General features: G+C 41.4%; 1 protein-coding gene and 1 non-coding gene across 2 annotated transcripts in view; one reads left to right on the top strand and one right to left on the bottom strand.

Moving 5' to 3' along the window:
• FREM3 (FRAS1 related extracellular matrix 3) overlaps positions 1-18,007 on the bottom strand; it is an 83,526-nt gene that overhangs the window by 30,437 nt on the left and 35,082 nt on the right. The window contains exon 3 of the mRNA XM_035023216.1: positions 2,481-2,627. Within this exon, the coding sequence (XP_034879107.1) occupies positions 2,481-2,627 (147 nt within the window). The remainder of the gene's footprint in view (positions 1-2,480; positions 2,628-18,007) is intronic.
• Positions 9,323-9,429, top strand: LOC118022613. The gene has a single exon (XR_004682529.1). It is a non-coding gene; the product is annotated as a U6 spliceosomal RNA (small nuclear RNA).

Below are 18,007 nucleotides of genomic sequence, written 5' to 3'. Positions count from 1 at the left end.
GGTGCTTGAATCCTTCTGTGTTTAGTAATTTATAATTGTAGGAAGATTGGTAGTGATTTTCCAGACACATAGGGCGCTGTTGGTAAAAATGGAGAGGTGGGGTTAGGTTTGAGGTCTGTTAGGAAACAGAAATTAGTGACTCACTGAAGAAACTGAACAACAGCAACATAGTGTTAAAAGTACCCAATGTGAGATACAAGGTGAAAGGTGCTAACCCCTCCAGGCTGAACAGAGCCTCCCCTCACCACAAAATGTTCAATAGTGTTCTAGATTGTTTGGTTTTGATTTTAACATCCTAATGAAGGCCTAATGAAGCAAGAATACCTCTACCTCATCACTTTGGGTCTCATCATAAGGTGAAGACTCTCCAGTTGTCCGAATGTGTGAAATCAAATATTACCACCCGACACCAGCTATTGTGAAAAGCTTTACATAAAATGAGATGAATAGCTCCTTTTGCCCTTCCCTCTGTCTCATTCTCAGAGAATCTGATATCTTGTAAAAGACACTCAAGCCTATAAAGTGCGAACATAATTTCCAGGATAAGAGCTCGCGTTGACTTTTTAAAGCTGTTGAAGAAAGCTTGCATCGATACTAGTTTGGTAACAGAATGAATGTCTGATGTTTAGGAAGAGCCTCCGCTGGCCATGTTGCCCTTGGAGAAGATAAGGAAGAGGGAGTGGTGTCCTTAGCCACAGCTTAAGTACAGGTAGCTGGGACTGCTGCATAAATTGAGTAGGCACGTGACCATTTAATACTTGGTGAGCACCGGCTCTGTGTGAGGGGCTGAGAAGGCCATGCTGAATTCGGTAGGGCCACTGCTATCCCTAAGAGGTTTACAAGGGGAAAGAAACAAATGATTTCAATTCTGTTTGATGAGTGATGACAGTTAACATTTACTGATTATTTAATGTATGCCAGGGGCTACGCTAGATTGATTTGCACTCATTATATTTAATCCACAAACAACTAAGCATGGGGTGGGGTGAGCGGATTAGGAGGGCTTCTTGGAGCACTGAGTAAGGTCCTCTAGTGTGGTGTTGATGTGGTTTTTAAGGAGTGTTTTGTAGGACAGAAGAGTTGATTATATGTAGCTCACTTAACAACACATACTGGGCGACTACCATATACCTTGTGCTGTTTTCAGTGTTGGGCATAACCCAGGTTGTGGTGCCTGCCCTAGTGGAGCTGGAAATCTACTGAGGAGGACAGATGGCGGACAGATGGACATATGATGCCTGCCAGGGACGCTCAGTGCTATGAAGAATAAAGCAGGGCCCAGGGATAGTACTCGTGGAGAGGCTGGTTCAGGTAGGGAGGCTGGGGACTTCTCCCTGAGGAGTTTATTCAAATAGTTCTGGGCAGATAGATGAGTTTTTTTCTTGAGTAGGATATGAAGATACTCCTTGACATAATAACCCAAGTCTTGTGCCCATGAGAAATCCCTGAGGTAAAGAATTATAAAGATAGAAAGGAGGCATATTTCAGCTCAAGTTCCTGTGGTAAATTCCACTCTGAGTTGACAAAGTGACCTGCAGTGTAGACTGAGGCTAGGGGCCACCCAGAAATCAGAGTGCTCTTTCGCCAACCACTTTTAGGGGAACAGTCCTATATCAGAGCCTCGGGCCTGGAGAGGAGACTGGGGAAAAGCCTGCCTTTTCTTGATCGCCTGTTCTCAGCCATCTCCTTCTGGCTTGTCTCCAACAGTTTTGATATGTTGGCAGGTCTTTGATTAGATTCTGAATGTCTGGGCAACTCAGAATGCTCATTTGTGAAATGAAGACAACACACTCCTATCTGTTTTCTCAATAGGTTATGAAAATAAAGACAAAATGATCTCTGAAAGTTTTGGCAGCTCAAGATGTCATAAAAATATAATGCATCATTAGAACAATTATTACTATTAATGATGCAAATGACATGTATTATGTAGGCATTTATATCTGTTTACTCCAAGGAGACATAGGTCTTTGTAGCCTATAGAAAAACTTGATACTGTACATGTTTTGGAACCTAAAGCAGGGTAAAAACAGTTATGTATAATCAAAAGAAATAGCTACAACAAAACATAATAATATATCATGTACTCACAAATAATTTTTCAAAAGAAATAGCTAGAACTAAGCATCATCATATATAGCATGCTTAAAAGCAATTTTAAAAGAAACTGAGTGACTTGGGGATTGTGGTATATGGCTTTGAAATGTTTTATTTTTCCTGGCATCTTTTGGGTTGAAACAGAAACACTGTAACCTTCCAGAAGGGGGCAACCCAGAGGAGGAGGATGAAAAGTTGGAGTGTATATTTAACCCTGTAACCCACATGGAATAAAAACTATGGCATAATTTCACACATTTTTTTCAGAGGTTTCCCCAAACCTGTTTTTGATTCTTTTCCAATGTATTCTCTCATAATTATTTTTAAGTTTAGATTTCATGTTTCCATTACCTATTGCCAACAACCAATCTAAATTTACTTACTGATAAAAGATGTTTCTTCAAGATAACCTCTGCGTGTGAGGGTCACTTCTAAGAACGTGGAGTCTTCATCCACAATGTAGTACTCTTTCTCCAAAGAAATCCAAGCCCAGTTCAGATGGAAAGGCTGAGGTGTTAGCTTATTTCCTTCTGCAATTGATAGGGATAAAGGAGATAATGGATGAAAGTTGAATCATACGGAAAAATCATCTAATGCAGGGTTTGCATTTTGCTTCTAAAGCCAAGGGTTTCAAAATATATACTCCTTTTTAATATAGAGAGAAGTGCTTTGCTTTTCTAGAGAGTGTCATGAGCACTATTCCCCCTGCTTAATGTGGGGTTATTCATATGGGTCTATTCCTAAAAGGCCTTATGCACTAGAGTTGCAAAGAGTCAGCTTGGTAGTTTTAAATTCCACTCATATTCAATACTTCCATCCTTTGCTCACTGCTTCCTTTGTTTGCCTCCTCTCTCCCTGCCTCCTTCCCTCCTTTTCTTCCTCTGCCCTCTGATCTACTCCTTTGTATTGTTCATGTATCCATTTGCTTTCACAACAGACTAGAGTTTCCTTAAAGACAGTGCCCGCATTATATTTCCTTATTTTATCACTGTGAGGATCTGGTATGGTGTCTTGAACTCAGATTCTTAATATTTAAAAACTGTCCGAGGGGAGTGCAAGAGACAAGGATATAAGGCTCTCTCTGATTTGCTCTTGTCCACACTAGGTCACAGGCCTCTTTGATGATGGTCAATCTAGCCCCGTACTGGTGCTGTGCAATGTGTGTGGATTGGAAGAAAGAACAGGTCTCCCTCAACTGGGGAGCAGTCGTGACAATAATCACTTGTAAAAGGATGTTGAAATAGGACTCTCTATGACTCAGTTTCAACTGATGCACCAGTATAATAGATATCAGATAACAAAGTGAGTGTGGGCAGACTGCCATATGCAAAGTTCACAACAGAAAGCTTTACTAACCAGTTCCATAACTACTGAAACCCTAAATCAGATGAAGCATATAAAAAAAGGGCAACACATAGATAAGAAAGGAGGATTTGTGAAGAGAGTACTTTAGAAAAAGCTGGTGGGAATCTCTACCACCGCCCCAAGATGAGTGTGGGCATGGAGTAGGGCTGCAGTTTTCACCTCCAGCCTAGAGGGTGTGGGCTTCATGAAACTTGTAGAAAGTTGACACGTCCTTTTGTAATTGTAGGTCCATGTGACAAATGCATTCTCCAAAGTTTACATAGGCTTGGCAGGGTGGGGGGATTGGAGGGGCCTGCATTTGGGAAGTAATTAAGTATCCACAAAGAGTGGGACAAAGAAAGCACACATGTGGCTCCGAGGTGGGTCATCTGTCCAACAGGCCCTGTTGAGGAGGCGGTGGGATCTCAGCAGAAGGAGGCTGGAAGCTGACCACCAGATTTCTATCATCAACCGTAGAAACAGTAAAAGACAGGGAACTACAGATTCCAGAGTCAGGAATCTTTAAGGAACTCATGAAAACACCAACCAAAGAGAGAGTCACTGTTAATAGTTGTCATCCAGTGTCCCCAGCATGAGATGACCATACTTCCCTTACCAGACTGTGCTCTGTCCCCCATCCCCTCTCTCCCTGGGGCCAACCCAAGGATCCAAACCTTGCTAGGCAGCTCGGGGAACCACGAGCATGGAGAGCGCAGACACTGGCCTCTACCCTCCCCCCACTGGCGCAGGTTCCGGCTAAGAGCTGCAGAGAAGACTTAACGCAGAACAAGTCCTGAGACGTAATTCCTGCTGGGGGCTGTGAATTCTAATGACCAGACTGACACAGCTTTTGATTTAAAATGACGGTAAGATGTTTTTATCTGAGAGTGATTAGAAAAGTTGTGTGACCTGCCCAAGTTTCCATTGTAGGAGGAGGGGAAGAACGTCGGGCCTCCCAACACCACCACTGAATAGTAAAAGGACAGACAGCTAAAATTATAATTTGATTATACCACAAGTCATGCTCATTTGGCATCCCGGGAACTCACTGAGCTTTAACTGCTGGGTAAATGCACCTGCTGGATTTCATGTTTATTCTCCATCTGTCGTCTCTCTCTCTTTAGAGATAACATTATTGGATATTATTGTGGGTATTCCAATAAATACAGAAAAATGTAAGACAAATATACCAGAAATCCTTTCGTGTTATTAAAAAATATGATCTTGGTCTTTCTAGTTTGAAACCATTTTAATTCTTCCAGTATGCAGCTTTTTGGATTTTGAAATCATGAGTCAAAATAATAGTTTATGTTTACTTATTCTTTTCCAAAGTTCTCTCATGTAGTCTTTATTTTATTCTGACAACCACACTACAGAGTAGGACAAATACTAGTCTCATTGTATATCTAAAGCAAACAGTTTCAGGCCAGTGAAGTGACTTGGCCAGGTCATTGCAGGGTAGTGGCAAGGTCCTATCTTGTCTGGACTGCAGACTTCTAGTTCTGTGTTCTGTTTTTGACTCTGAACTGCCGCTCCTATGATCAATGCTCCTGGATCAATGCAACCCAAATACCTCAAAAGGGGACTGGGCAAAATCTATTGCAAACAAGACCCTTTGAGTCAACACATGTTATGTTAAAAAAGAATCAACAATTAGAGACAAAACCATTTTCACAGCCCAAATATATATGATACGGATTTCTCAAAAAAGTGGGCCATAGTATTGAAAAATTTTAGTCCCGAGCAGCTCCCCTAAGTCTCTGCCCCTAGAGCCCTACGGTTTCTTGTTAAGCCTTCTCTCGCGGTGTTTGCTTCATTCTGTGTCCTCTGAAGACCAGCTGGCTTTCTCCACTTGTCCATGCATGTGGCCCCGCTCATCTTGAGTTTGCTTATCTTTCTATCACATGACCAGCAGAGAGGGATCCGCGTCTTGGCCTCTCAGTGGCCGAGTGTGGGTCTGGTTAGCTATGGTGTTGTTAGCTGTGGCTTTGCTGATTGAGGAGGAAGGCAGTTCTCAGAGAGGAGGGCTCACAGATCTAGAGATTTAAATGGTATTTATCTTTAATATTAGGACGCAAAAACGAGGTGAAAATAGTAGAGGGCCCCTTTTACATTCTCATCTCCAGTAAATTTTCTCTACTCAGATTCCTAAAATAAAATGTGCAGATAGTCCAAGGAAACAGTGAGGTGGCATAGAGATAGCAGGGACTTTAGTCTGCTACTAATTAGCGACGTGGACTTGAAAAAGTTACCGAGTACCTTTGAGTTTTAGATTGCTGGACTGTTAAAATGAGCACAATAACAATAACAATACAAGGACAGGAATACTATCTTCATCACTGAATTGTAAGGATTACCCTGGAGAGTGAGGGTGGCAATGAGTGGCACGATGCCCGGCACACAGTAGGCTCTCAAGAAACGGGTCACGTGAAGCTTATATTGACATCGATGCACACATTTTAATGGAGAGACAGGAGAAAATAAGCACAAATCAGTATTTCTTAATGCGTGAATCAATTAGGTACATACAGAGGACCATTCACTTGCTCATTTATACCTCCTATAAATAATGACTTCAAATTCCAGCCAGTCAGCAGACACAGTGTGAAGCACTGTGCTAAGTGTTGTGAATCAAAAGAAACGCAAGTGATAAAGTTAATTTGTATATCAGGACGCGCACCATGGAGGCCCCCAGTGGCCCAGGCCACGTCACAAATCCAAACCTAAGTCAGCCTGCACTTACCCAAAACACCTGTCAAGGAAACCCAACATACACCAATCACAAGCCTTCGACTCACCTTTAGCTAGTTTACCTTACTCTAGAAAACAGAACCTGCTCAAGTCTTATAAGGAAGTCTCCAACCTCCTAGCCAATCATACCTTGTTTCTGAGTTGTCTCTTCTAATGCTCTGTGAGACTTGCTCTTGCCCCAAATCCCTCGGGAATAGTGCTCGGCTGCTGGTGAAGCCCTGTCTCCCCAGTCCATGAATTGCTTTCCCTTGAATAAACAATATCAAACTGGTTGCTCAATTGTATTATTTTTGTCACTTGACACAAGGTATAATTTCTTCAGAGAGGATGTGAACAGATTTCATGAGGCAGTGAGGGCTTAAGCACTGGGCAGTGATAGTGGAGAGGAAAAGGATGGTTGAGGGAGAAATAAGGGAGAATTGACAGGTTTGGGGGACAAGAAACCAGCACGTGGGAGGCAGGCCAGCAGAGATGATTCAGAGCTCAAATCGGGCGGCTGGAAGAATTGCATAGTGTGAGCTGATAGAAGTCAGGAGGGGAAGACAGCTTGCAAGTTTAATTTCAGATTTGGCTTTGAGGATGGTAAGAAGTCCAAGGGAAAATTCCATCGGCTCCTTAGAAATGTGGATATATGGGGAAAAAGGTCTGGGGGAGGGACAAAGGCAAGAAATGTATATTTGGGTGTACTGTGATACAGAAAATTTCTGAAAGGGCGTTTTAAAGTCCAATTTTTCAAAGTGTAACAATAGAGAGCTAAATACATATTATACAATCTTTGCATTTTGTCAGGCACTGCCTCTCAAAGGATCCATGCAATGGTGGAGGTGGATAAGAACACTTATAGTAGTAGGATCCCAGCTGAGCACCTGACAGCAGACGTCCTGGGGGCCCTGAAGAAGCTGATTCAGGCCTTGCCCTTCTCTGCCCTCAGACCTGTTGGTCCCTGGACTTTGAAAGTCCAAGCCAGGGTGACGTGAGGAAAGGACTTGGTCTCTACCAGCCACCTTGCCTCTGCATGCGTGGCTCTGATTTAGCCTCCTGGGGTGTTTGGCTCTGCACCATCCATTGCTGGGGAAGGGGTTGGAGGTAGAGGGGAGAAGGGAATGCAATATGAGAAAGAGGAGGCGCTTGGAACGGCCAGGGGACCCCTGCTAAGCTGGAGGCCCCACAATGTGTGAGGGTCGTTTCAGGGCCCTCGGCTTTTGAAGTCAGGAAGTTCTGACGGGGGAGAAGGGGTGGGGGCGTGACTGGGGGCCCTCCCGGTGGGGGCCAGAGACATGGTTGCCTAGGCTTTAGCTCTGCCCTCACAGGCTTCCATTGGGGCACTCTGCACAGGGGCAGCTCCTTCCCCTGGACCCAGAAGCAGGCAGCGGGCCAGCTGATTAACGATTACTTTCCAGGTAATGGGAGGTGGTTTAATGTATAGTGAGTAAGAGTGCCGAGTCTGGATTCCAATTTATGTAAGACTTTGCATAGACAAAGTTCTGTACTTCAATGAGGAAATAACTATAAACAAAGAGGACCAAGAACTAAACTCTGGGGACAGTTGCATTTGGGAGCCAGTGAAGGAAAATAAGCAACGGAATGGAAAATAAGAAGCCTGCGAGTTTTATCACGGTGTGGAAGTCTGATAGAAAACTATCACCTAGAAGGAAAAAAGAACAGTTTCAAGCAGAACTATAATCTTCTTATCCAAGGATGATACCTCTTTATTTGCTATATCAAGCTGTCATAGCTACATATCTAGTTATACCTTAGGGAGGCATTTTTCAACCTCAGAACCCTGGCATTTAGGCTGGAGAAGTCTTTGTTGTGAGAGGTCGTCCTGTGGGTCGTAGGATGTTCAGCAGCATCCTTGACCTCTACCTACTAGATGCCAACAGCAGTCCCTCACCCACCCCTGTCCTCCACCTGTAACAATAACAAAAATAAAAAAAATCTTGCCACATGTCCCCGAAGGAGAAAAGTAACCTCTCATTCAGAACCACTGGTGTAAAGGATTTTACTGCATCTCTGATAAAAGTCTTCCTGTGTTTCATACTCGTGTTTTAGGAGAATGACAAAAGAAACATTTTAGATTTGAATTTGGCATTGATAGTCAAACATTCCTTATTGGCTTTGGAACGTAGCCTGATCTAAGTCAATAAACTATTTTTCCTGTTGGAAAATCAGACTTTAAAGTTGGGGACAAGAGCTATATCTGTGGGATCTGGTTTCCCATCACACTTTTCCTGGGCAGCTGTAGAAGAGGAAGCAAAAGGTCGTCAGGTTTAGGAGGGAAGACTGGAGGCTGCCCTCCCACGCGTGATCTCTATGCCCTAGGCAAGTGCCTCCATCCCCGTTCCCTCACCTGTAAACGGAGGTAAAGATAGGCACACAGGAGGCACCGGATGGGTAGGGAAGTGTGGGTGTGTCGTTTTGATGGTTTGCACTATTATGATTAAGTTCCCTTTGTTACTTCGTACGTCAGGAGAATGAATTGTTAAGAAAAGAACTATGTAGAACAAAATTAATGTTCTAAATAGAACCTATAAGCCCATAATGGGGGGATGGAAGATGGGGGGTAAAGAGGGACCAACATGCACCAAGTGCCTGGTATGTGCCGAGCGCTGGGCTAGGAAGTGTGCAATAGGCCAAGGAAAAAGAAAAAGAAAAGGAAGAGACAAACGAGATGAAGCAGACGGGAGTTGGCGAACAGGAACTGATGGCACCTGTCTGGACAATGGAAAGATCTGAGTGCATGGTGAGGGGAAGGGAAGTAGAAAGGCGAATTTTGGAATAGGAATGGCTTAGAAAGCAACTATGGAAATAATAATGGAGAAAAATACCCAACTGCAGAATTTCTAACTTCTTGAATTGTAGAGCTTATAATGCATTTACATTTTCACAATTATATCCTGTTGGGTTAAAAAAAAAAAAAGGAAAAATACACTAAGAATTTATCCAAATACTATATTTGGGAAGAGTTAATTTTGATATAACTTATTTACCAATTATAGTTTCTGATACAATCTCTTCTTTTAAAAATGCAATAATTTAAAAAATAAAAAAAAAGACCCTTAAAAAGAAAAAGAGATTACATATCGCTAAGGCACAATTTTGAAAATACACCTAATAAATGCTGACTCTCGTGCTTGCTTCGGCAACACATATGCTAACATTGGAACAATACAGTGAAGATTGGCATGGTCCTTGCTCAAGAATGACACACAAATTCATGAAGCATTCCGTATTTAAAAAAATAATGAAAAAATAAATGCTGACTCTCAAATGAGTAAAATAAAGTACTAAATGATAAGGTAGCTGCTATTGTCAAATGTTAATGGCTTACGGCCTTGAACTTCAAAAAAATATTTAATTGATTAGGATATTTGATCTCAAATGTTTAACAATTACCCAAAGAAAATCTAATATTATACTTATGTTTTTTAATACTCCATGACATTTTCAAATAGCTTCTTCATCATAAGAATTTAGGTTCTTCAGCTACCAACTTTAAACTGTATCTGAATTCCTTATGCACCTCCTCATCATAATACTTGTACTGTCAATTGTCACATAGTGTCAGTTAATATCATTTGTCTTTGGAAAATGCTTCACGGTGCCTCATTGTGATGAAATGTGATGAAATTGTGGCTTGCTGTGTACAGCTAAACTGCACGTCTACAGGACATCAATATAATAAATATAATGTATTCTCCCCCAGGAGAGTTATAATTTCAGGGAAAAGAAAGGAACTTGAAATAGAAGAATTAGGAAAATTAGGTAAGAGAAAAAGACAAATTGCATGTCCGACAGATCTCCATTTTCTTCCCCTAGCTGTCTCCAGTGCTCCTGGAGCTGTGGGTAGCAATTTGAAAAATGTGCTTTACTGGGTGAGATACGCTACATCCCCCTTCCTGCACGAGGATATTATTCCAGTCCCATTTCTTTTGCATAATTCACGTCTCTTCAGTAATTCCACAGGCCTGCCTGATTCTCCCTTCGGTGCTTCAGGGTGCAACCACCCACGACCCAAAGCGGGGAAGGAGAGGTGGCCTCCTCTAGGCATCTCCAAGACACAGGTGCACGTCCATTCTCTTCTTAAGGAACAATAGCTATCATAGATCGTTTTGTGCAACCGCACAGCAGGTTTTTCAGAAATGGGGGGAGAACGAAAGAAGAGCACACAGATGAGACATTTGCAGTCATTTCTCTCCTTGTGTCCTTCTAAGCTACAGCAATGTTACCTCCCAGACCGTGTTTCTATATCTACTTCTGCAATCTTTGGAAATGTCAGGGCAGGTGGGTGGGTGAGGCAGCGAGGGGGGAGGTGGTGGTGGCAGGTGCAATGCAGTTTGAAAGAGGTGTTTGGTATAATCTTTTTGGAGATGTCCCCAAACTGTCTTGATGATGTATCTGGCTCTCCATTTTGAAGAATAAAAACCCAACATGTTACTGCTATGTTTAACAATACAAGGTTTCCGTGCCCTTTTTCGCCTTCCTAAAATAGAGTTCTTCAATATTAGCACAGTGGAAGCAGTGGGAAAAAAAATAAAGACCAGAAGCTTTTTATTTTTTATTTTTTATTTTTTAAATGATTTTATTTATTCATTTGACAGAGAGAGAGACAGCGAGAGAGGGAACACAGGCAGGGAGAGTGGGAGAGGGAGAAGCAAGCTTCCCACTGAGCAGACAGCCCGACGTGGGGCTCGATCCCAGGACCCCGGGATCATGACCTGAGCCGAAGGCAGACGCTTAACGACTGAGCCACCCAGGCGCCCCAAGACCAGAAGCTTTTTAAAGATTCTTTTGCATGCTTAATAGGGGTACCACATCCTGCTTTTGACACAACACAAAACTACCCAAAGTACTCTCAAAGCAAGATTTTAGAGAATTAAAAAAAGGATAAGACTGTATTAGCAGAAGGTTCCAACTACCAGGAAAGTAAAAATATACCGAGTGTATGATCACATGCAATGGCCATTTCTCTTTGGGATTTGGGGCTCCACATGGCTTAACTGGAAGGGAGAAAATTGTACCTTCTTCATTCTCAAGACCGTATGGGATTCAAGGAGGATGCTGAAGCAAACTCTTCCTTCCAGAGAATGTCATGTCATATCATGCAATGCAATATATATATAGCAAATTCCTCTTTGGACATCAAAATAATCTTGCTCATTTTTGGATACAATCTAGATAGAGCCAGAGAAAGCAACTGGGTCCTTGTCAGAACCTTCTTATTCTTCTCTCCCATGAGGGCTAGAATTAGAACCCTTCTGAGTTCCTTCCAGGTTTAACATTCCATAATGCTTTCTGCCCCCCTTGGCAGGTGGCACTGCCACACCAATAAAGAAAACATATACACTTATTATGTCCCAGTTTGGAAAAAGAACATTACTCAACATAAGTTGGCATACAAACTTGATAAATTCGATGTGAACTTTAAGCTCTCAGGAGGCCTACATCTATGTGAGGAGGATGAGTGCTCAGGAAGGCACACAAACTGGGGACAGAGGGGCCCTGCAACATCCCGAGGTGTGATCTTGGCCCCATCTGCGAATTATCATCGAATCCTTTGATATCTGTGATGTCATGTGAAAATCCAGGGCTTACCACCACCCTGAAGAGTGGGAGTGGGCGTATATGACATTCGACGAGCAAAGTCCCTGTAGCTGTGCCTCCCTCAAGGTCACAGAGCTAGTCGATACATTTAAAAGTGTGCAAAGCCCTCCGTGATCTGGATCCTTGCTACCTCCCCATCATCTCCTACCTCTCTTGCTGCCTTTGGAGTCTATGAGAGCTTATTCTAAGTTATGTGCACTTTGTGAAGCTAACAGTGTGGCTTCACAGCTCTGAAAACTCTTAGTCATCCCTCAAGGCTCAGTTGGAGCCTTGCTCCTGGGAAAAACCTCCCCGGGTGATGGCTCATCTCTGTCCCTCATGCACATTACCTCCTGGCTAGTGCTGCTCACAGAACTGCAGTGAATCGTCTCTATGTCTGCTTCTCTTTCCACATCAGTAGGTGCTTTTCATCTTGGAGTCCCTAGCGCTTGGCACAGAGCCTAGAAATTACAGGGGCTCGATAAATACCTGCTGGATGACTGAAGGCCTCCTGGAGAAAAGCTGACCTAAATTCAGATTTAAAGAAGAATAGAATGAGCACTGCTAATAATTTAACCTATGTACAATTTGTAAATATATTACCTTGCTTCCTAAGGATGTAGATAATGGTTTTAAAAAATCTAGTGATATCATAGTTATAGACCTGTAGTTTTATTCTAGTTAGAAAGAGAGCCAGAACCTGCTCTCCAGATTCTTAAACTCTTAGCTTAGAGCTTCTTGTATGCAATACTGTGTGTATAGGTTGTGAAATGATCTTTAAGTTTGAGGGTCTAGTTCTAGAGAGACCTTTTAAAAAAATAATAAAAATATTATTTTACATTTCCATAGGATGTATTACTTAACTTCCCTCCCCACAGTCCAGTGTTCTGCTCATGTTCTGGAAACTGATCACATCACACTGGGCATATAATTTTGTGCTTAATTGGCATTAAAATGAAATGGTATAATAAAAATTATACATGTATATATAATGAAAAGCAGTATTTCCTGAAAAGTATCTTAGGGAGACCTAACCAGAGAAAGCTCCTCCAGTTTTGTTTTTTTAAGATTTTATTTATTTATTTGAGAGAGAGAGCGAAAGTGAGAGAGAGAGAGAGAGATTGAGAGAATGTGTGGGGGTAGGGGCAGAGGGAGAAGCAGACTTCCCGCTGAGCAGGGAGCCTGAGTGGGGCTCCATCCCAGGACCCTGGGATCACGACCTGAGCCGAAGGCAGACGCTTAACCGACTGAGCCACCCAGGCGTCCTAAGCCCCTACAGTTTCTTATAGGTGTTCAACACAGGACACATCCCCCTGGGGGTCTCCTCTAATGTCAGTGACTAGCAGCTCTGAAATGGTGGGTATGAAAGTTAGAATCACTTATTCTCCTACAAAGAAAGAGATAAATGTCACATGCCCATCCCAGCTTATGTCCACAGTTAGCTCAAAGGAGATATAAGACTGTTCCAAGAGCAATTGGATTTGTAAGTGCTGGGAAGGAAGGAGCCATGTGAAAAAAGTGTCAAAAGGAAGCTTTGTGGAGGCATAAAAATAAAGTTCCCCTCATTACAGCCCAGATTGTAGAGCCAAGTGTATTCACACACTCTTGTAAGTGGGTTTGGCCAAACCTTGGAACCATCTAACTAAGCTCTAAGTGAATGAGGAATGATCTCTGGTAGAGTTCTTAGGGTCTGACAAAGCAATAATTAGGGAGGAAAGTTTGGAAATTAAAGGAAACCACAGCCTAGCTCTGTGTCATCTCCATCGTTAGTTAGTCCAGGCATTATAAAAACGGGCAAGCCAGAGAGCCAACAGATGTCATTAGCCTAGTTCTTGGCAAGCACTTATCAGGCAAAGAATATAAGCTGAGCTTTTTTTCCCCCAGGGAGGTATTCCATTTGTCAGCAATTTCTCTCTGCCAGACCACAAATCAACAATTGCTAGATAAATGAAATGCTTCCACTCAACTTACAAACTCTTGGGTAAAGTATTTATTTTCTAGAAACAAAAATGCCTTTTTTATAGCACAAGATATAAATGGTCCCAGTGGGTCCCACTAAAGCAATCAAATGCCAGATCTATAAATCTTATAGACCCTTATGGAAAATGGAAGCGGCTCTGTTAGGCATCACAATGAATGATGCTATAGGTTCACAGAGAAAATGGCAGAATAGGTCATAGCTAATAGGTCAGTGACAGACTGAACCCATTGCTGTGGTAATGGTAAGGGAAATTCAGTGTAACAATAGCTTACGACATATTTTATGAAGACAACATTTGTTTTGAAGACTTTGGATTATATATTTTTTGAATTATGCTGCAGTATAATTTGACATGAGATATACTATCATATATAATGATCAGGAGACATTCAAATGTGGAAAGAAATGTGACTGTGGCCTAACACATAGTCTAGGCTCTCTGTCTCTTTGTGTCTTTCCTTCACATTTCTTCCTTCCTGCTGTGTGTGTGTGTGTGTGTGTGCGCGCTTTGTTAAAGCCCCTCCTTGCTTCTTTCATCTTGCCCTTCCCATGTATCTGCCTCCCCTGTATTTTTGCATGAGCTCTTTCCAGCTTCTAGAAGACTAGTTAGTATTTGTATACACTATATTTAAAAAATTTAAAACATAAGGAATGGTGATTCCATAAGCAGCATCTACAAAGAGGTTTCTCAATTTATTCTTTGCCTGTACCATACCAAATGGAATCCAGTCTGGTAGTTCCCTTGAGGTTTATGATAAAATCTCAAGGTAATGCTTCACTCCCATATCTTTCAATGAACATGCTGAAATATAAAACTGGGTATAAACTAATAAAATATAAAAAATAAATTTAAAAAATGGGTACAATCTTTGAGGTCATTTCCGGCCTTCGGGTCTATGATTCTAAGTGGGTATAATAACACCCATAATAGTTTTTATAATTTTGCTCTTTTTAAAATAATAAGATGAAAGCTCAATCTATAAGGCATATTAATTCCTTTAAAAAGTGTTCTTTGGGGTTTGTAAGGAAAGGAAACATTTTCCTACTAAGAGCATATGAATTTTATGGTGCCAGCAATAGAACAAAAATACAATTGCCCCTTAGGCTCAGGTCCTTTGCCCAGCATGGAGTTCCCACAGTTATATTCGATTAAATGGCCTTTTGGTTTCCCAAGGCAGGCCCAGGCAAAAGTCATGAATCAAAGACTAAAATATACTGTTTCTATCAAGACTACCCTTTCCAAAATGATTATTTCCATAATTTTCCAGGTTCTGGATTTCTTTCTGTGTATTAATAACGGGTGACACAACAAACTGGGGATAAGTATCACTAGGGAAAAGAGGAGGAACGTGTCTTAAGCCACATGAGGCAGCTTTTCTCTTGCAGTTTGGGCAGGAGATTCCATGGTTGCTGAGGGGGATCTGCAGTTGGTCTCCAGATGAGAGCCTGCCAGCACCCGGGGGGAACAGTGGGATAATCTGGGAAAGCAGTGGGGTTTTGCTGGGGGTGAGCCAAGACCGTAATGGTCTCTGCAAATGCTTACTAGCTCTTCTGCGCTCCCCTAGTAGTTAAGCCAAGAAAAAGAGACACCGTTATGCCTTGATTGGCTTTTCATCAAGTGAGGGCACTTGTACGTGTTTCAGGATGGTTAAAACTTTTTGGCAGAACCATTGCTATGATGGTTACTTTTATGTGTCAACTTGGCTGGATGACAGCACCCAGCGTTTTTGTCTAATGCTAGTCTAGATGTATTCTTTAGCAGTGATTAACATTTACAATCAGTTGAATTTAAGTAAAGCATAACGTTCATGGCCCTCATCCACTCAGCTGAAGGCCTTAAGAGCAATGACAGGCTTCTCCAAAGTGATTCTACCTCAAGACTGCAACATAGAAACCTGCCTCAGTTTCCTACCTCCTGGCCTGCCCTGAAGATTTCAGACAGAAAACTGCAATTTTTACCTGAACTTTAGATTGGCCAGCTCCACAACTGTGTGAACCAATACCTCTCTCTGTGCCTCTCTCTGTCACACACAACACACACACACACACACACACACACACCTCCTACTCTTCTGCGTTTCTGGGTTCAGAACTGTGACTAATGCAGTCACCGTAATACCTGCCCCCCCCTCTTTTTTCCTCTGATACATTAAGCTATTCTATTCTAGAAGCTATTCTGAGGCAAGCATCTTCCAACATGTCCTTTTAATCATATTTAGATGTTTGGACCCTGTTTTCCTGTTTTATTTGCTTGTTTTAATCCAGTCAGATGCATTTAGCACACAGCCATTGCAAGATGAATTCTCTGGGAAGAATTTTTCCCTTTCCCCAGTGACAGAGATGAACCATTTTAATCTGCCTAATTTGCCCAAAGAGCTTTTATGAAGCTTGAAACTCAGATCCTTCAAAAAAGATGACATTAATAGATGGAAAAGAAAAATCTATGTTTCTAAAACTGACTGAACCTTTACCACTGCTTGAAAATGCTAGGAAAGACTGGAGATACAACACAAAGATTTAAGAATGTTTTTACATAAAATATACCTAATATACATTCAAAAATTCTCCAGGGCAAAACTTGAGTTGTAGAAGAGATGTATTAGCAAGGATTACTTAAAGTGTTAGGATATATCCTGATGTATTTTCTGGAGCTAAGGATTAAGTTTTTTTTTTTTTTTAACTTAAATTCTGTGGCTTGCAAATCTTCGTTTTACAAAATAGAGTCATTTTCACATTTTAATAAGGATAGTAAAATGAGAATGTCATTTACAGAAAAAAATAATCAGAACAAGATTCTATGACTGGTAAATTTCCCCTGAGTTCTAAATGCATTTGATTGCACTTGTGGATTCAGCCGCTTGGTGTGTGAAACATTGTAACTAAGTTTTCTTTAGTTATACTCATGTTCCAGATCCCATGTTTTTCCTCTGCTTCTCGCGTTCATCAGGCAACCTCTGATCAGCACTGAAGCTTTCAGAAAACCTCTGCATTCCTCCTGATACCATACATGGATGTATACAGACTCTTGTTTATTTTTCCTTTGTGAAAGTTCAATCTATTAATGCCAACCCAGGGAAAGAGAAATGCCAGTCTGAAAGTGTTAATAAGGCGCTTCTCAAGATTTAAATTTCTCATTATCTTGAGGCATCAATAAATACCCACTGACCATACTTTTCTTTAATTCTTTACCCATAGTTTCCCCACTCCCCCTTCCTGCCCAGTTTAATTGAGAAAAGTTTAAGGTATACAGCATGATGATTTGATTTACATGTATTGTGAAATGATTTCCACAGTAAGTTCAGCTAGCATCTATTTTCTCATATAGGTACAATAAAAAGAAAAGGAAGAAGACAAGGAAAAAAGGAAAAAAAATTCTCCTTGTGATGAGAACTCTTTAGAATCTATTCTCATGACAACTTTCCTATATACCTAGTGCTTATTTATCTTGTAGCTAGAAGCTAGTACTTTTTGACCATCTTCCTCCAATCCCCCCTCCCCCCAACAATCCACTTCTGGTAACCACAAGTCTGATCCCTTTTTCTGTGAGGTGTTTTTTTTTGTTTTTTGTTTGTTTTTTTTTTTAGATTCCACATTTAAGTGAGATCATTCAGTATTTGTCTTTCTCTGTCTGGCTTATTTCACTTAGCATAATGCCTTCAAGGTCCATCCATGTTCTCAAAAATGGTAGGATTTCCTTGTTTCATGGCTAAATAATATTCCATTGTGTATATATACCACAACTTCTTTATTCATTTATCCATTGATGGACACTTACGTTGTTTCTGTCTTGACTGTTTTAAATAATGGTGCTATGAATGTGGGGATGCAGAGATCTTTTTGTTAGTGTTTTTGTTTCCTTTGGATATATTCCCAGAAGTAGAATTGCTGGATCATACAGTAGTTTTAATTTTTTTGAGAATCCTCCATACTGTTTTCCTTAGTGACTGTTCTAATTCACAATCCCACCAGCAGTACCCAGGGTTTCCTTTTGCCACATCTATGCCAGCATCTGTTATCTCTTGTGTTTTTGATGATGGCCATTCTAACAGGCATGAGGTGATATCATTGTGGTTTTAATTTGCATTTCCCTAATGACTAGTGATGTTGGGCATTTTTCATGTGTCTGTTGCCCTTTCATATATCTTCTTTGGAGACGTGTCTGTTCAGGTCCTTTGCCAAGTTTTTAATTGGGTTTCGTCTTGTTCTCTTCTCTTCTCTTCTCTTCTCTTCTCTTCTCTTCTCTTCTCTTCT

Source organism: Mirounga leonina, unplaced genomic scaffold (assembly GCF_011800145.1).
Source record: "Mirounga leonina isolate KUSES-001 unplaced genomic scaffold, KU_Mleo_1.0 Mir_176, whole genome shotgun sequence".
Lineage (NCBI taxonomy): Eukaryota > Metazoa > Chordata > Mammalia > Carnivora > Phocidae > Mirounga > Mirounga leonina.
Note: the sequence above shows the minus strand (reverse complement) of the source record. Positions and strands in the feature narration are given on the sequence as shown.